Source organism: Eucyclogobius newberryi, unplaced genomic scaffold (assembly GCF_026437365.1).
Source record: "Eucyclogobius newberryi isolate DKJ021-1_F unplaced genomic scaffold, fEucNew1.0.hap1 SCAF_8, whole genome shotgun sequence".
NCBI lineage: Eukaryota > Metazoa > Chordata > Actinopteri > Gobiiformes > Gobiidae > Eucyclogobius > Eucyclogobius newberryi.
In genome coordinates, this window is record NW_027316500.1 from 3,459,324 (window position 1) to 3,480,200 (window position 20,877).

At 43.0% G+C, this 20,877-nt stretch overlaps 2 protein-coding genes across 4 annotated transcripts in view; both read right to left on the reverse strand.

The window, feature by feature from the left end:
• The window catches only part of bmpr1aa (bone morphogenetic protein receptor, type IAa), a 51,342-nt gene extending 32,259 nt beyond the window's left edge, over positions 1 to 19,083 (reverse strand). The window contains exons 1-2 of the mRNA XM_072436599.1: positions 18,861 to 19,083; positions 7,770 to 7,860 (exon numbers count right to left, since the gene is read on the reverse strand). The gene's annotated coding sequence lies outside the window, so the exon portion shown is untranslated. The remainder of the gene's footprint in view (positions 1 to 7,769; positions 7,861 to 18,860) is intronic.
• A 429-nt stretch (positions 19,084 to 19,512) lies between these two features.
• The window catches only part of LOC140351607 (LIM domain-binding protein 3-like), a 38,875-nt gene continuing 37,510 nt past the window's right edge, over positions 19,513 to 20,877 (reverse strand). For all 3 annotated transcript variants that reach the window (XM_072437503.1, XM_072437504.1, XM_072437505.1), the window contains one exon: positions 19,513 to 20,707. In XM_072437503.1, coding sequence (XP_072293604.1) covers positions 20,618 to 20,707 — 90 coding nt within the window. In that variant the 3' untranslated portion in view covers positions 19,513 to 20,617. The remainder of the gene's footprint in view (positions 20,708 to 20,877) is intronic.

The following is a 20,877-nucleotide window of genomic DNA, read 5'->3' on the forward strand; positions in this document are numbered from 1 at the left end:
GACTATTGGAGGTACATTATTATTAAAATGTGACCAAAATGTGTGATCATTTTGTATTATTTCTTTGTTGAGATGTAATTTACATTCAATTATAGAATGGTCTGTAATTTCCATGAATAGCCAAAAATTACTAATGAAACCTCTGGGAGACAGTGTTATGCAAAATAGAGTTTCTGACTAGGCGGAAATCAACACGGAAATTTTAAACCAGAAGGCAGCGGAATTTATTTTAATTTTAGATCAATATTGTGATTTAAAATGCCCAAAATATAAAATAATGATCCAAAAGCATCCTAGATTTTAACTATATAGCAGACAAAGCGTAATAGATACAGTCGCCATCGAAGGAAACATCCAGTGAGAGCTCTGTGGGGGAAGCAATCCATTCATTATAATGTAGAAGAGCTGCTCTGTCATCCAGTGTTCAACTACAAGAGCCAACACAGACTTTAGGAGTTATATTGGGCCAATGCAGACATGGAGTGCCAGCTATACAACTTCCATTAAGACTCAAGTAAGACGCCACTTGAATTAGTTGTGCTTAAATAGACATAATAAGTAAGGAAAGGTATTAGAAGTGAAAAAGTTGCATTTCAGAGAATTTACCCCAACGTCAGACCACACCTCCTAATATGACACGTTGCCGACTGCATCTATGCGTCTTCTTTAATTTGTATTACAAATACTGATATTTCAACAGTCCAATTGTAGCACACCAATACATTAGTAACATTAGGAGGCACACATAACTTTTTAATAACATCTTACCAAAACTAAACTAACTAAATTGCTTTACCACAGCGTATTCCCTGGAGATGGCTGATAATATGCACATTTTCTTGGAGTTTCTTTGTTCCTGATTGCTCTTCTGTTCTGGGGGTTGCTGCAGTGGGTGCGCGGGGCGGTGTGTGCGGGGCGGTGTGCACATATGGCAGTGATTTGGGAGCTGCAGACTGGACGGCTCTGCTCAGAGTCTGTCAGTGAGGCCTCAGACGCACACACTCAGACACTCTCCTGGTCTCCACTTACTTCCACCACCACTTACAAAACTACAACTGCTTTAAATAGACCAGTGGTTCCCAAAGTGGGGTCCAGAGCCCACTGGGGGGAAAAAATACTTGTGGGGATCGTAAGATATGAAAATAAAATAAGATACAATAAGATAAGATATGCCTTTATTTTTCAACACATGGGGAAATTTCGGTGCTGCAACACAAGTAGATACAGAAGAAAGGAACAGATACAACTCTTAATAGAAAAAAAACTCTTATAAACAAAACTCCTATGTACAGAACCTCTCATATTCTTAATAGGCAATTGAGAGAAGAACAAATAAAAATAAATAAAAATAAAAAGATAAAAATAAGCTAAAAAATAAACACAGGACAAAATAATACTAATCATAGTGGTAAAGTAAACACTCTTATTTACAGCAGTTCTATGCACATGAATATGACATTATTGCATCTGAGTATTGCCCATGAGTGTGACATCATTGCGTTAAGTATGACAGTAATTGCACATGAATGTTACAGTATTGCACATGGTTAAAGTCAGTATTGCACATGGGTATGACAGTTACACGTGTTCAGTTCTAACAGTGTTTGTTGTAGAGTCTGACAGCAGCAGAAGGAAAGACCTGTGAAACGTCTCCTTCACACAGCGAGGATGGATCAGTTTTTCACTGAAGCTGCTCTCCAGAGCGGACAGAGTGTCCTGCAGAGGGTGAAACTCATGGTCCAGCATAGATGTGAATTTAGCCAGGACCCTTCTGTCCCCCACCTCCTGCACCGAGTCCAGAGCACAGCCCAGGACGGAGCTGGACTTCTAGATGACTTTGTCCAGCTTCTTCCTCTCCCTCTCTGATGCTGCTGCTCCAGCAGGCCACACCGTACTGGAGGTCTGATGCCACCACAGAGTCGTAGAAGGTCTTCAGGAGTGGCCCTGTCACTCCAAAAGAACCAAGTCTCCTCAGGGGGTAGAGCCGACACTGGCTCTTCCTGTACAGTGCGTCTGTGTTGTGAGTCCAGTCCAGTTTGTGGTTCAGATGAACACACAGGTACTTGTATGAGTCCACTCTCTCAATGTCCCGTCCCTGGATGTTCACTGGTGAGGGGGCAGTGGGGTGGCATCTGCAGAAGTCCACCACCATCTCCTTGGTCTTCCCCGCGTTGATGAGGAGGTGGTTCCGCTGACACCAGTCCACAAAGTCCTGCGCCAGTCCCCTGTACTCCGCATCATCATCGTCCGTGATGAGTCCGATGATGGCAGAGTCGTCAGAGAACTTCTGCAGGACACAGCTGTCCGTGTCGTGTCTGAGGTCTGCAGTGTAAAGGGTGAAGAGAAAGGGAGCGAGGATGGTGCCCTGGACACACAGTTCTGGGCTCTCACAAACTGGGGTTGGTCTGTGAGGTAGTCCAGGATCCACTCTGCCAGGTCTTACTCCACACCAGCCGTCTCCAGTTTGTCCCTCAGGAGCAGCGGATGGATGGTGTTGAAGGCGCTAGAGAGATCAAAAGAACCGGATCCTCACAGAGCTGCCAGGTTTCTCCAGGTGAGAGAGAGAGAGGTGCAGCAGGGAGATGACGGCATCCTCCACTCCGATGCCAGGCCTATATGCAAACAGCAACGGGTCCATGGCTGAGCTCACTTCAGATGGGACATGAGAGCCAAGACGTGTCTTGGCACAGGTACCAGACAGGAGGTTTTCCAGACCTTTTGTACCACCCTCAGCTTCAGGCTCATGTTGAAGACATGCTCCATAACTCCACACAGTTCATCTGCACAGGACTTAAGGAGCCTGGGGCTGATGCCGTCAGGTCCTGCTGGCTTCCTTGCTTTAAATCTTCTTCATTTCTCTCCTCACCTTTGCTGCTGTGACAGACAGTGGATGGCAGGGGGACTGTGTGCTGCGGCGATGGGTGGGGCCGGGTGGAGTGTGGAGCTGATGGGCCGGGGCGGAGGTGTGAAGAGGACCGGGTGTAGGCCATTGTCCAGCTGTGGAAGACAGAGCATGCAGCTGTGCAGGGGGAGGGGTGGGTGATTGATCAAACCTCAGGAAGTGAGAATTTAGCTCATTCACCCACTGTAGGTCCCCCTCCGTCTGAGCAGGGGGGATTTTGAAGCCTGAGATGGTTTTCAGGCTCCTCCACACTCTCTGAAAATTGCAGCACTTTTGATAGGTTTCGTTTTACCTACGGGCGCATCCATGTTTGCAGATGCTCATATTTGATCAGCGTGCAGACCGACTGGGTGGCACTAGTTCATACACTCCCAACTCACGGAAGGCATAATCAGTTAGGAGTGCAGGGCTCAGATTAAGGATTTTCACTTGTATAGCGGTGCTGCTAAACAATCCTTTAATTTTTCGAAATTTGTATAGCAATTTCATAATTGCATAGCAAAACACGAAAGTGACTAACAATCAATATTTTCCATTGATATAACACAATCATTTATTTAAATGTATTTGTAAACATTCTATTAAAGAAAACTCTTAACAAATTAACTTTTTTAAAACATTTTAAACATTTTTTCTTTAAATAAAATTTGCGAATAAAATTCATTGTTGAACAAAATTAATCAACAAAGTCAGATGGCCTTATTTACAACTTTCTTCCATATCATCATCAATCAGATGACTTTGCAGGAGTCTCATTTACATATTAATTGTCATTACACTCGGAAAAATAAAGGTTACTGTAGTGTCCATCATGGTGTATTTTATGTGTTATTCAAATTGTACCGCTCTATTTGACGTTCCATTAAATTTTTCGTTTTGCTACTTGATGACGGTCCCTAAGTACTCTCGTCACCGCTCCCGCTGCACATTTGATGACGCTCCCTAAGAACGCGTCTCGGCTGCGGCTGCACATTCGGATCCATTTTAAATTCGCTGCGCCCAAAATACGCATCTGATTGTTAAAAACGAGGTTGTGTCACTTGGCAGAGTAAATATGAGTATTTTGGCATGTGAATGATCTGCAAAGACTTTTGCGTTTAGGAGCTATTGACCTCGGAAGTCTGAATCTGTGACGCCAACTTTACCACACGTAGCTCCTCCCACTTTCAGACTCGCGCTCTGTGACAGCAGCGGGACTCGTCATGACAACACAGTGTCCTACATGTGTCAGGCCGTTATTGACGATCGATTGACGAGTGATCAGTACTTTTTAGGCGCTTTGGTTACACAATTGAACACAATTGAACACATTGCAGCTTTTGCGATACAAAAACACTTTATGACGAATGCATCGCATTTGAGAGAAATTGCGTCGCATTTTGCGATGCGATACCGGTTATTCTGAACCCTGGAGTGTATGATCTAGTGCCGACCCACTGGCTGCCATGGCCGTGGCGACAGGCGCCCGGGGTAGCAGCAGTGAAGATATTTTGTGTACATCACGTAGTGACAATAAGAAAAATAGTGCCGACACTGGCGCCTGTCACGGGTTCGTTCGCCACTTTCAAAGTTCCAACTACTGCTGGAAATGCCTTCCAGAGAGTGAGATTCATTTGGTCAACGAGACTCTAAAGTACGGCTGGGCACTTACAAGCAATGGTGCTTTGGAAAACTTTTTTGGGACGAGTGGATCTACTGCTCATGGAACACGCGCGCAGGGCAGCAGCGGGTCGGCATGGAGCTAATGGCTCTTTTCCTGTGGTTGGACTAGTATAGATGTACAGAACTGTTTTATTCAATACCTGCATACCAATAAGGCCACTTCAATGCGAAGCGCTCACTTCTGAGAAAAGAAAACCGTCTGCAAAACCTGTGCGAGGATTTTGTCAATAGTAAAATATGTGTAGCATTTTATGTTTTAAAGTTTTAATAGCACATGGCTTATATTTTAGGAAAAAATATACAACCTTAATGCATCTCAGTCTGATAAATTAGGATAAATTTGCTACAACAGGCCATTCCAGGCTGTTTGACTAAATCCCTGCAGTTATATTTGAATTAATAAACACAAATATTAAGTTAGTAAGCTTATCTTATTGAATAGGCCAGTTGTTAAAAAAAAAGGAGCTAATCCCTGGATAGCCCGGCGTGTAGGGGGCTGGTCCAGATCTAAAAATCCAGGACCAATTTCCCCCCCAGTCCAGCCCTGGTAGAGAGATGAAACTGAGGAGACATTGCGAACACCAAGACGACCATAATGGAAAACAGACAATATCTGAAAAGCAAACATATGCGGGCACAACTGTTCCTACATGAAGCAGCACAAAACACACCAGTCTGGTCCCACAATCTAACACACACACACACACACAGCGCACACGCACACACACAGAGCATGCGCGCGCGCACACACAGAGCACGCGCGCACACACACACACACACACACACACAGAGAGCACGCGCGCGCACACACACACACAGAGCACGCGCGCGCGCACACACACACACACACAGAGCACGCGCGCGCACACACGCACAGAGCACGCGCGCGCACGCACAGAGCACGCGCGCGCGCACACAGAGCACGCGCGCGCACACACAGAGCACGCGCGCGCACACACAGAGCACGCGCGCGCACACACACAGAGCACGCGCGCACACACACACACACACAGAGCACGCGCGCACACACACACACAGAGCACGCGCGCACACACACACAGAGCACGCGCGCACACACACACAGAGCACGCGCGCACACACACACAGAGCACGCGCGCACACATGCACGCGCGCACACAGAGCACACGCGCACGCGCGCTAAGAGCACACGCACGCGCGCACACACAGCACACGTGCACGTGCGCTAAGAGCACACGCGCACGCACAGAGCACGCGCGCGCACACACACAGAGCACGCGCGCACACACACACAGAGCACACGTGCGCACAGAGCACACGTGCACGCGCGTGCACACACACACACACACAGCACACACACAGAGCACACACACACAGAGCACACACACAGAGCACACAGAGCACACACACAGAGCACACAGAGCACACACACAGAGCACACAGAGCACACACACAGAGCACACACACAGAGCACACAGAGCACACACACAGAGCACACAGAGCACACAGAGCACACACACACACAGAGCACACACACACACAGAGCACACACACACACAGAGCACACACACACACACAGAGCACACACACACACACAGAGCACACACACACACACAGAGCACACACACACACACAGAGCACACACACACACAGAGCACACACACACAGAGCACACACACACAGAGCACACACACACACAGAGCACACACACACACAGAGCACACACACACAGAGCACACACACACACAGAGCACACACACACAGAGCACACACACACACAGAGCACACACACACACAGAGCACACACACACACAGAGCACACACACACACAGAGCACACACACACACAGAGCACACACACACACAGAGCACACACACACAGAGCACACACACACACACAGAGCACACACACACAGAGCACACACACACACACAGAGCACACACACACACAGAGCACACACACACAGAGCACACACACACAGAGCACACACACACACAGAGCACACACACACAGAGCACACACACACAGAGCACACACACACAGAGCACACACACACAGAGCACACACACACACACACACACAGAGCACACACACACATAGCACACACACACACAGAGCACACACACACACAGAGCACACACACACACAGAGCACACACACACACACACAGAGCACACACACACACAGAGCACACACACACACAGAGCACACACACACACACTTCAGGCTCGGGGTAATCAGGGCTCTTCCTGCTCTCCTGCTTCAATGCAATTAATCAAAGCAGATGACAACTCAAATGACCAAATCACAGCGATGCTATTAACGAGCAGGAAGCCTTCTGATTGGTTGGCTTTGCCTTCAGCCCCCAGGTCAGGGGTTAATCTTCTCAAAGAGTCACCAAACAACAAAAGGGCTTCAACTAATCAACTTTAGAAGAAGAATCGGCGCAGCTGTATACAAGTAATGTTTGTTGATGTAATTCAAGGGTTTGGACCTTTATTGTACTGATCAGTCGGCCCACTTGGATCCTCTACACTGCATTCTGGCTTTGAGCAGTTTTTTATTATTATTCTTTACCCCCAAAAAAGGTGTCTAACGAGACATGACATCCTTGAAACTACTATATTTAGTTTGAAGAGGTTCTCTTCATGTTCATCTTACTGACTAGCAACCATTTGGACAGAAAAACATATTAACAGTTGAAACAGAATGTGCATTTTTAATTAATCTGATGAAGTATCAGCTCAAATGATACAAAAAAATTTAACATTATCTTAAATCCTTCCCGAACAAGAACAAACTTCTGTGTGCAAGTCTGATATTTTTTGCACCCAGTTCTTCAAGACAAGTTTAAAATCACCACATTATTGCTACATTTGTAAAGGCAGGTTCAGAAATGAGAAAGTGTTATAGAAAGAGTGCATTGAAGAGCAGAGAGTTTGCACTGTTAGATAAAGAGTTACGAAGACATCTGGACAATGCTTTAAAAAAATCAAGATGTTTCGACTTCCATCCAATATTAATTTTCAATCTGAGGAGCTGGTCTGAGAAACTCGACTTAATACTGAGCTGACTAAGAACAAGGCAGGCATGTTTCAGGGGAAACTCCTCCCTAAGAGCAGGGCCTAGTCAGTATAAAGGTTCTCATAATAGCTCATTAGATGACTTTTTTCAACCATTGGAGAAGCTCAATAAACTTCTGAGCCAACATGGAGCAGCACTGTACCTGGCTGACTGCTCAGAGGCTCCGCGATGTGGAGGAGGCTGCACAGCTCCATGGGGAAGTGGACTTTTCAGAAGGGAGTTTTAGATCCAACCTGAAAAAAAAAAAAACCACACACACACAAAACATGTTGAAATTAATAACATGAACAATTTATCCTCCAACAATAAACTCCTGTTAGTGCTTTGTTAAAGTTATTTTTTTTAGTACATATAGTATGTAAATATCTTATATCTATGTTACAACGTGGGCACCTGCGGCTTATTGATGGGTGCGGCCTGTATATGTAATTTCTTGGTAAAGATCATTTAGATATTATGTCCCACATAGCCAGTTTTTTTGTCCAGTGTCCAGTTATTCTCCATTTTCATACGCAAACAGATCAGAGGGCATGCACAGTCAGTAAGAGAATGGACCAAAATGGGAGAACTAGAGTAACAAGAAAAACAAACATGGAGAATCCACAGCCATTTTAGATCACAATTGTTGGAAAAGAGTCAAGAAAACCAGGCGAGAGAAGCGTTTATTTGTTTTGCAGCTTGTTCTGGTCATTTTTTTATGTTTCCACTGTTGTGAGCTGTGTTCACTGCTGTTACTAGTGGTTAGCACATGTACAGCTTTGTTGCTATGCGTCCACAAACTCCGAGACGATGGGCCAATTGACAAATGACAGAACAACAGGCAGAAGACGCCATTTTCTTTTGGAACATAGAGCATAAATCAGATTCTACTTGACCCACAACATCAGTGCATTGCCCTCAAATCTCTCTTGGTCTTTTTAAACATATTTTTGTGGATTCTTCAGCTGGATGGCACAGTGGCACATATTAGCGCTTTAGCACCTCCCTGGCCGCAGAGCTGGAGTGCCTCAGGGCTCCGTTATTAGACCACTATTGATGGCAGAGTGTTTGCAGCTTGTTTGTGCACAGATAAGTGGAGCAGTGCGGCCGCGAGCTGCAGACTGGTGCGCACCGACACAGAGGCTCTTTTCATTTGACAGTGGCCAGCTCCTCAAATGGGCCTTTGTACGAGTGAAGGAGGCAGACGTCAGGCCACTTCCCTCCCACAGATCTGCACAGTCACACAATAATGCCAACTGAGCAAAATATCCATACACTTTACTTCTTTTTTTTTGTAAAATTGAAATAAAGATTTGTTTTTACAGCCAACTAGTTCTGTAAGTACCAGCCTTTGTAGTGCTGTGGCGATCAATAGTAAAAAACGTGGCTAGAGCTGTCACTAACAATTAACGACTATAATGATTTTAGTAGCAGATTAGTCAGCAATTATTTTTTGACAAGTTGGCTAGTCAAGTGATTATTTCTGTTGTACATTGACTTTTAAAACAATTATCAACCAAATAAAAAGGTTGAAATATGGTGACAGAAGACTTCTAGGTAGAGAGAATTTACGAATTGATTTGTAAATTGACATTTTTGTATTTGACATTTTGTATTTAATAATGCGAAGTCTTTGTTATGCAAGCGTTTTATTATTCTGTAAAGTAAATGAGTCTGTAAAGTCCAGATAACAATTACAATCATCAAAATTTGAGAGTTCACTAGACACTCAGGATCAGGCAGTTAATTGTTGCAGCACTATACTACTATAATACTAGATATTAAACATTTTGTTCATTGCCATCTAGACTATACAGACTAAAACACATGGCAGAAGATCTTTTATAACAAAGACGGTGGCATTAAATAAAAAAGTTAAAATAAATATTTACATCAATATTGCACTGAACCACCAAGACAAGTTTATATGTTTGATAAGTCATTGACAATGGCAATAAACCTATTCTGATTCTATTCTGAAATATTCTCCATCTAGAATCCTTCCGTCACCATATTTATTTGGCTGAAAATATCATTTTAAAAAAATGCACCATAGAAATATTTTTTCGACTTGTTAACAACTAACTTGCAGCCCTATTACTTTATAACTATTATAACTGATCTGTGCTGCAGAATTCAAACTGTTTTTTGGGTGGGCGTGACTAAAATGAATAAATTGTGTGAGATTAGGAGTGTTCAGCATCAGCTTCTGTGTTTGTAAAGCTCAGCTGAAGCCAAAGCCTTTACAATCAGTTGGAAAGTGTCCTACTCTCAGACAGAGCAAACGGGCCTGCTCCAATCAGACGAGGTGGAGACATGACAGCACCACGGCCCAGCGCTTATTCTAGAACAGAGCAGGAGAAAATAGACATCTAACAACAGGGTGGACATAACACTGCGTCCAAACAGCTGCTGCCTTTTGACACACACACACACACACACACACACACACGCACGCACGCACGCACAGACACACGCAGTCGTGCAGCCCTAATAAATACGATTGACAAGTGTTTGCAGTAGTTGAGGCAAACGGTTGAAGGTAAATTCCAGTATGTGAAGTGTGAAAGTGGTGAAACCAGTCCTGCTCTTTGCTGCAGAGCGAGACACAGCTATGCAGCTAACAGGATGCTACATATGCTAACCTCACCAAAACAAGCTACCAGCACAAACACCACATTATTCTCTGCTTATTAGTTTGAACGGAGAGAGACATGCCTAATGAAACGATGCACTGTCTCTTTCTGCTCTATCTAATCCACAATCCATTGGTCGATCCACTAATAGACTAATTCAATATGGTGCAATATTATAGATCTCTGGGCTGTGTGTTCTTGAGTGATGCTGCATCTCCAGGTTACAGAGGTTATTTCCAATCCACAACAACTTGTTCTTCTTCTTTGTGCGGAGCTCTATAGTATAAACGTCCCAAAGCAACCGTGTTATGCAGAACAAAAGTGACAAAAGTTACAGTATGTGTTGTAGCAAGTAATGGAGCAAACAGACCAACAGAGAAGGACAGCAGAAACGCTAGAAAAGAAGCTAAATGTTCTAGCACATGACTATGCCATACATTTAGTGAGCAAATGCAATCATGCAGTCACTATAAATATGCAATACCTTGAATATGTGGAACGTGAATGTACTGTAAGTATAATCTCTCTCTGAGCCATTTAGTATCTAGTTTTTTTCCTCCAGATGCCCTTCATGTTACTACTACTACTGCAGATGGTCACCTGTAACGGGCCTAACGGCAAAGTATATTGTTCCTCGTCTATGGGCTACTTACTTACAGATCCGTACATTGTTTTTGGCTGCACAGCAGGCCAATCCTCACAGGAAGTGCATGTGTGGTGTTGGACCTCCGATTGTGGCTTTCACTAAACCAACAGAAGAGAGCGAGAGGGCAGAGGAAGGCTGTGCGAGAAGACTAATGCCACCAGCAGCAGCAGAGGCCTGTGGAGCAGGAGCCAAAGCAGGAGCCACAGCAGGAGCCAGGCCTGGAGGCGGAGTCTGAGACCCACACAAACACACTATATGAACTTCACTGCTGATGGCTTTAGTATGTGGCCAAATGGCAGTAAATGTATGATAAGGAGGTCAAACTAAAAAAAGAGTAGAGGAGTGAAAGCTCAAAGGTTAGCCTGGGGATCAGGGGTCATGTCTGCTCCAGCAGGATCACTGCACTTTCAGACACAAGGATTACAGACAAATCCCCCACAAGAATGAAGAGAACTGTGACCAGAGCTGCCCACTGCAGGCTCTGAGCTGCCTCAGGTCAGCCGGCTCATACACTTCTCTTTCTAAGAACTGCACTGGCTCAACTTCAGCCATGAAACTATTCTACCACGCCCAAACCCTCTTCCTAGACTGGCATTAGTCAAGCAAAATGTTAGACTAAAGCAATATCTATAAAAGATGTTTTGTACAGCCCAATCTCACGATCAATATTTTATCAAACAGATAAAATAGTTAATAAATAATCAATAGAATTTACAAATGGATGCATGTCCATTAGCCAATAACATTATATTCCTTTGCGTTGCACCGAACCGCCAGGACAAGTTCCTATGTCCGTGAGTTATGTTCATTGACAAATGGCAATAAACTTTATTCTGATTCTGATTCAATGATCAAAAATCATTTCAATTTACAGGGGCAAAAGATCAAAATGAAGGCAATACTGTGGTTGTTGTTTAGAAGACATGGACTTCTAAACTTGGATTTGAATATCGAGTATATGATATGATTTCTAGTAAAGACAAAACTATAGATTTTTGTTATACTTCAACTGCACAAATGATGCGTTGCTGCTCAAAGTGAACTCGGTTGTAACAATCAATAATCCCCTCAGACTGGATCAGCTCAAAGTGGTCCCAACACCACGTCCCAAACAATGGACGCCATTGTTCAGGGGAGATGTTCAGCTGTGAAGAAGAGTTATGCAGATCACTTGGCATTTTTCAACTTTTGTGGAAAGCAGTCGCCGCAGTCACGTGACCAGCCACTTCGCACGTGGCCAAATAATCACATTTTCACAGTGAGACGGGGCAAAAGGAGTCGGCTCTGGCCGAGCAAAGATGTGGTGACGCCTCTTCCTGTTGCTGCGTTTGAATAAGGAATGTGGGGCCGTGCGTTGCCACTGGTGAGGAGGAGCGTCCTGAATTATTCACTGCCAGGAGCTCAGTGTATTTAAAACCAGATCGATACTATAAAAAGGACATCTCCAGCCTGCTTTGACCTTTCTCTCAAGTAGAAAGAAAACTGCTCCATCAGACTGAATCGGATGTCCTAGACATGTGATATTACAGTATGAGTGTGCAATATTAGAGAGTCAAATATGTCTAGGTAGATCGGAGAAATTAGGGCCCTCTAAACAGGGTTAAAAGCCATTAAGAAGATTCAGAACGGATTCTTTGTTCTGAATTAGTATGTATTGAATTAGATAAGCGCTTGTGCTGGGTATTCAATCTTTTATGCCTCTTGTCAGTGAGTTTCTACCCATTAAAGCTGCAAGAGTAAATGCAATCGAATCCAAATTACTATTTGAATGGAAGCAATTAGCAAATTACAAAGGCTGCGATTTTTGCAGTATCATAATTTCCTTCAAAAATGATCAAATATCACACCTTATTCTGCAGAAAAACAGCTAACTCTGTAGTTTAGATCTGCACAAGCGTGTTGCGAAATGCATTATTAGTTTTTATTTCAGTCTTTTTGACAGTTCTCCTTGACACATAAAAAATGTGAATAAGATTATTAAAAGCCAAATCATTAAAAAAAAGAAAACTGCAATTAGATTTTTCTACCCAAAACATTCCTATCTAGCTAAAGGTACTAGCAACGATCAAATGTTTTAAAAAGTCTTATTGCTCTAGTTTGCGTCTCAAACTATGGTTTGACTTAAAGCAGCCTAATAGGAGAAATAAAGGAATGAGATCCAGGGTTCAGAATAAGCGGTATCGCATCGCAAAATGCGACGCAATTTCTCTCAAATGTGATGCATTCGTCAGAAAAAAAGTGTTTTTGTATCGCAGCTTTTGCGATACAAAAATGCGTGTTCACATGTATAAACAAAGTGCCTAAAAGTACTGATCACTCGTCAATCGATCGTCAATAACAGCATGACACATGTAGGACACTGTGTTGACATGACGAGTCCCGCTGCTGCCTCAGATCGCGAGTCTGAAAGTGGGAGGTACACGTGCGGTAAAGTTAGTGTCACAGATTCGGACTTCCGAGGTCAATAGCTCCTAAACGCAAAAGTCTTTGCAGATCATACACATTCCAAAATATTCATATTTACTCTGCCAAGTGACAACCTCGTTTTTAACAATCAGATGCGTATTTTATGTTTAAAAAGTGTTTAAAAGTTAATTTGTTAAGTTTCTTTTTAAATAGAATATTTACAAATACATTTTAAATAAATAATCATGTTATATCAATGGAAATTGTTAAATTGTGGATTGTTAGTCACTTTCGTGTTTTGCTATGCAATTATCAAATTGTTATACAAATTTGGAAAAATTAACGGATTGTTTAGCAGCGCCGCTATACAAGTGAAAATCCTTAATCTGAGCCCTGAGATCCCAAATCCAAAACCATATCACCCAGCTCTACACTGTACCAAAGGGTCATCAGAGTGAATAAAAAAATAACACCATAGCAATTGCCATAGCAATTAACAATTCCAAACCAAATATTACATATTTTGAATTGTCAAGAATTCTCAAGCCCATGATTTCGGTCTTTTTGTCCGAAGTACCTTAAACTCTTTGCCGTACTGTACTGGCCCCTGTTCAGAATAAAAAAAAATACAACTCTCTAGCCTCCACTGACCACCTCAGACAGCACCTCAAGCAGACTTTACAGCCATATTAGATTCTGTTACCCAAGTCTAAGTCTCCGCTGGTATAATCCAGACAGGGGAGATCTAATCACACCCAGAGAACAGGCCAAAACCTGCTGTATAAACATCTTGAATATCGATTAAACTGCTATCAGCGTCTGCTGCTGCTGGGGCCCTCTGTATCTCCACCTCCAAAAGCAGAGACTTTCCACCGTTTGGCCCACTGGCATTTACCCCCAGACACATTTTCCTCATTTTGAGCTCGGGTCTGATCGTCTCCCTCCAGCAGTTTCACCTTTGCCACAAATCCAGCCAAATGAAAACACACGACGTTGGGGATATAAAATAACCATGCGGGAAGGTGGTTGGGGGGGATGGAGGCTGCTGAAGAATCGGCCCTCTATGCGCCCATTTACTGCCTTTATTTATCTGCTCCGAGAGGCTGGCCGTGTGGAGTCGGAGGAGGAGAGGGGTGGATTGCATGTTTTCCTCCCAGACTCAGCCACTCTGTCTCCAGGCCGCTGGGGGAGGGGGAGGAGGAGGAGGAGGAGGAGGAGGAGGAGGAGGAGGAAGAGCTGGAGATGTGAAACACGATCTCCCCCCCTCCCTGCCTCAAACTCCTTACCTCCACAACCTTCACAGAGAGCCTCCCAGGACTCCCTTCCCTCCCTCCTCCCGGGGTAATCCGATCCTCCCAGACTGGAAACGGCGTTCCGAGAGGGAAGAAAATGAAGGAGCAGAGGCAGTAGTAGGAGGAGGGATGGAAAAGAAAAAGAAGGATCCCTCAGTGTGGGCTCTGAGGTTGGACGTACTCCCGGGAGAGGGGAAAGTGAGAACAAGTCATCGAAAGCACACAGAGCAGACAGAAATTCAACAGTGTGCGGTACAAAGAGGTGAAGATGAAAAGAGGGAAGAGGAGTATTCGAAGGAAAGAGGGAAGAGGAAAATTCAAAGGAAAATGTCGATGAATGATCCTGACAAAAATCATACCAAACGGCGAAAGACGGTACAACAAAGCACGAGTTTAAGTAAGATATGGTGAGCTCGTTTTGGAAATGGGCTCAAAAACTAAATAAATCCAAGCCATAAATCCCTTATTTCACCACTTGATTTCTACCATGTCTGTGATTTGAATGCATTTCCCCCCCTGCTGTGTGGAGCACTTTGAATTGCCTTGAGTATGAATTGTGCTCTACAAATAAACTTGCCAAGCATTTTATGTCACATAAGTTAAAATAAGAAACTTGTTTGCAAAGCTTTATGTTGCGTGAGGCCAGTGATGCCTGGTGTTTGGAGCTGTAACTCTCCAGTCATGTGGCAGCATTAGCTCCATGTGCTGTTCACTTTAGCCTCTGTGTCTTCGCCCCGTCATTGCGGAGGCGGACTCTGTTTCATACTCGCTGTGCTCCGTGCTCTTGCGCACAACAAAACTACGTTACCCAGTCATAAGTTAAAATACACCGCTCTCTCCTCTGATGTGCTTTAGTGGCCATCGGTCTGTGTGAAACAAAAAGTGCCACAAGTCGCCGTGCATTCCGTGCAACACAAATTCAAGAGGTTTTATGTTAAATATATAAATTTAAAAAAATCATCGAGGCAATAAAACAATAATCAAATTACTCGATTAATCGTTTCAGCCCTAAATCCCACCCATAAAGCGATTGATGTTTATTTGTCTCTCCGAAATCTAGACTGACAAATTCATCTCTCACGTTGAATGTAATCCGGTTTTACAAAAGAAAACCAATCACAACCTTCTAAGATTCTTGAACTGCTGAATACGAACAACATTAAAGGAGATGTATCATGTTTATCGTCATAGATCCTCATTTTACATTTTATTCTTTATAAACCACCATATTGATCTTAGACGGCTGAGCAATAGAAACAGGTCCATTTACTACCTTATTTATGAAAAGTGGCTAAGTGACACTTTAGAACCCTGCAGCTTTGACTATAAATAATTACAACTAAGTACAGTGATGTAGGCGGGGATAGGGGGTAGGTGAAAACTAGAATTTCCAAAGCACTATATAGGACAATACAGGATTACTCAAACATGCAGGAACCAATCACAATACAACTTTGACTAAACTAATGATGAGGAAACACTGTAACTAGATGAAATATATGTTAAATATATGTGCATAATATTTTCCCCTTAAATTAGCTTTTGAAAACGAGTAAAACGTAATACATTCAAGTACGTATGAATACACAGACCTAGCCAATGGGGTGCTATTTGAAAAGAAGCTTCATAAAGGCAGTAGTACATATTTGCCCTGACTTGAGACCTCAGGCATATTAGCTCTTCGGTAAACTGTACTAAAGTGTGTCGTTGTTGTTGTGCTGTGGTCATGTGACGCACGACTCGCGGCCTGACAAACTGTTGCCGTGCAGAGTTCTGGTGATACAGGTGTGGCGGATTTGGGACTCTGGCTCCATCTGCATTAAATGGAGACCGCCAGCCGCCACACTGGCCCCGTCATGTTATAATAATAGACTTGCAAGCGACTGACAAAAAAATGCGAGACGACAAAAAGTCACTGTCGAGAAGTAATGTAGTAATGTTCAAATGTACTACCTGGAGTTGGAGCCGCTCATGCCTGTCAGACAGCACCTCACGCTCCTTGTTGCTGCTCTGTTGTTGTTGTGGTCTACGGCGTCTTACCCACTGACCGTCAGCCTGTTATTTCTGTAACAGAGATCCAAGGCTCTGCAGAGGAATGTACAGCTGCCCGACATATGGATAAGACTATGTTTGAATTTGTTATGCACGCCCTTTGTCTGTTTTATGTAGAATTATGAGTTTAAATGAGAGTCGGGCAATTAATCAGATTTAAAACAAGATTGAGAGCCAGTCAATGCTCAGCTTTGGGGTATTTTATAAAATGTCAAAGAAATTGGGGTATTCTTTTGTGTTAGAGTAAAAGTCTCGTTTATGATCATGAAATAAATACTGGAAGCCATTTTTATTGTCTTTGAAAATTAAAAAAAATAACAATATGAGTTAGAAAATTGGGCTATGATATGATGGAGTCATGTTAGTAGGTTACAAATACTAAAAAAGGAAGGAACTAAAACTACTCAAAATGATTTATTGCAGGTAATTCTACTTTTCTACTATTATTAGCACGTCCTGGTTTTGCTGGTATTGCATTTCAGTTTATGCTGTGGCAGCATTAGCAATCCATATTTGAAAAAAATTAATACAATTTTTGCAGTAGCCTATTAATCTCTCCCATTAAATAAAAAAAGCCCAAACTACAGATTAAATGCAGTTGCTTCTGTGTGTGTACCTTGGAAAGTCACGCTCCTACCCTGATGATCATTCTAATCCTGTTCCGGCTTAGTACAAACAACAAATAGAATCGATAGTGTCAACAACATTTGCCAATGTTTGGTGTGGTTGTTTGCATATCGGTCAAGAGTGACAAGCAGCCGACTGCAGCTGCCTGGGACTGGGATCAGCAGCACACAGCCAGACCCGGCACAGGCAGCACACAGCCAGACCCGGCACAGGCAGCACACAGCCAGACCCGGCACAGGCAGCACACAGCCAGACCCGGCACAGGCAGCACACAGCCAGACCCGGCACAGGCAGCACACAGCCAGACCCGGCACAGGCAGCACACAGCCAGACCCGGCACAGGCAGCACACAGCCAGACCCGGCACAGGCAGCACACAGCCAGACCCGGCACAGGCAGCACACAGCCAGACCCGGCACAGGCAGCACACAGACCCCGGCACAGGCAGCACACAGACCCCGGCACAGGCAGCACACAGACCCACGGCAGCTCCAGCTCGCTTTTCTTGGAAGCAGAGGCAGCGGATCTGAAGCACTCAGTTTTCAATCAGCGGACGACTTCGGTTGTGATTTAAAGGGGCGTCCGTCATGGGAGCGGGACGACACAGCACGGAACACTTTCAACACTGTAACGTGAACATTTAAATATTGCCAGGGGAGACAAATGGGAGACCAACGGGTGACAAATGGGTGACAAATTGAAAGGTGTCATGTTACCTGCATCGGCAGACAAAATGTGTATTTATCAATTTAACACAGAAAAATGTCCCTGACTATTATGAAATCATGACGAAAACTTAATAAGCCTCGTTTGAATGGTCATGCAGGTTTAATTACAGTTTAGTTGGGCGAGTACCAAACTAAATAAATAAATAATGAATAAATGACTTTAAACTATGGACATAGTGTTAACTGCAGAACATTCAAGAGTGTGGCAAAACTTCACGCAACAAACGAAACGCTAACACAAAGCTAAACACATTAGCTCGAGTAAAATACCAAGGTTAAAAACCGTTTCAGAAAAGTCACAATAACAACAATGAAACGTTCAAAAGTCATTTTAAATAAATATATGTGGCCTTTTGGTGGCGTGAAATTCCAGATATTCTTGGGGAAATAAAGCAAAAAACAAATGTAAAGTGTGTAACAAAGTTAGCTAACAGAGGAATGTGGCTAACGAGCGCTGTAAGCAGACAGAGCAGGGCTGCCAATAAAACAAAGACCTCCACTGAGTGTGTTTTTCAAGTTTGTATCCGAGTGTTGACAATACACGAGTTTAAAACAGCTGGTAAAACTATATTTTACATTTCCCACAGAAGCATCGCGGAGTCACAGTCCACGTCTGGCGGCAACACAACAATCTGCTCCATCAAACTCTTCAGAAGCCATATTTTCCAAATGTATTTACGTGGGCTTTATTTTAAAACTAAATATCCAAAAGTAAAGCATGTGGAAGCAAAACGACTTTTAAAAGACCAGCGTGGATATGTAGTTAATTGTGTGTTTTGCAGTCAATCGACGGAGCCCCAAAGTCGGTCAGAGAGCTGGAGCCGCAGGTCAGGAAAGAAGTTTGGGAATCCACAAATCCGATCCTTACCTTGGTCCTTTTCTTTTAGATCCGCCAGGAGAAGTCACTTCTTCATCCAGGACTTGATCATGATCGTTGTTCGCGTACAGATTTCCTCGACAAAAGCGAAAAGTAAAATCCAGTTTTCCACAGAAATGACACGTTCCAGGACGTATTCCTCTCGCTGTCTGTGTGTGGATCTGTGCTGCGGCTGATTGATGCTGGAGCCAAGATCATCTCCGCCCCGAAGAGGAACCACTCCGCACCAAGCAACCTACGTTTCCGGTTCACTTTGATCACCAAAGCAACTAAATACAGTCAGTACATGAAGTGCAAGATATTTAATGTCCATGAGGGTGTAAGATGTGTGCTCATGTATTCATATTTGTCATTAGGATAAGCGCAATTTTGTTCCACAATGTCAATACCTTTCCACCCACAGAAATAAGAAAATAACACTTTGATTTATTGTGTGCATATAATTTATCTAAAACCTTTTGATGCAATTTTATAAAGTTAAGTTTTGGCATACGCAAAAGTGAGACCTCCTGCTCAATAAATATTTTTTTTAAACCACGAAAGCGCCCTCTGCTGTCAGACTAACTATATTAACCTCATTAAATCACATAAAGTTGTCACTTACAGTCATAAGAAAATCATAAAAAGTCATCAGAAACATATCTTCAAGTGTTGGTCGTGCATTTTTATTAAACTTTGAACACAATGATCAATCTGCGAAACACTATTGTAGTAATGCAGACAAAACAGCCACCTGGATGGTGTTTTCTTTGTCTGCCAAAATTTGACAAGTTTGTACTTTCAGATCAGTACATTAACAGTTAGTCCAAACACTCCAACAATGATAACAGTAAGTAAAGCACTTTTTCAAGACAGTGGCACAAACTAATACTGACATTATTCGTTTCAAACATGCTGTGACACACACACCCACCCACACCCACACACACACACATACATGCACACAATCTCTGTATAAAATATTCCAATAAAAACTGTACACCAGGACATATACTCTTCAGACCTGAGCGTGTCAGTGGCTAAGGCACGGAACTCAGATGGTCCTCCTAAGAACTGCCTCAAACTACAGTACATGTTTGAATTGTTTTGTTAATTTTCTTTTCTTTTGAAAGTTATGTTGAAAATCTACAAACTAGAGGGCCACACAAATTTGTGGAGAAAAATGTGCCAAGCATTCCAACTCAAACATCCAAATGAACAACTCAACTCAGCCATTCGCAAAACTACAACCTAACATGATACACATTAAATGCAGCAGTGAAAATATATTAGCTTTAAATATATAGATCACTCTTAGTAAATAAATATGCATCTCAGGGTTATTCTTTACATACTGTTAGCAACTAGTGACAAGACAAACCTAAGTGATTGCAGTACAGTGGAAGACTTGTATATATGTATGTATATTGTCTTATCTTTCATTATTAAGGCTTGTTACTGCATTGTTGAAAAGTCACACAACATTGTGACAACACATTTCTGATGATAAACCTACAGATTCATTTAGCTAATAAGTCAAATTGTTGTTCAGTTACTGTAAAGAAAGTTATTTGCATCAGTACAGTACATTAGTTATAAAAGGTAAACAGTCATAGTTTCTGGTACAAAACCTTTTAAACATCGCGACGTATTAAAGTTACTGTTGATGCCCTTTTCATATACTGTAACGTGCATGATTTGAACGGTATAATCCAAAGAGAAATACAAGATGTGGTAACAACAGCAGCTTTGTCCTCTCCGGGTTGGGCCTACACGTTGATGGCATGAGCATGCTTCTTGCACAGTGGTTTGTCCTTCTTGGAGTAGAAAGGCTGGCCCTCAAGGTTAACATGGCACACCTGCAGTTAGAGGAGCACACACATGTTTGCTCAGTACATTTATATCAAAGAAAATCCCCAAAATGTGATGTCATTTGATTTTTCTTATTAATTTCTGGCTGACTCTTTTATTTTGTAGAATAAAAAGGGAAAATATGGATTACACCAAATTAAAGACAGATATTATGTAT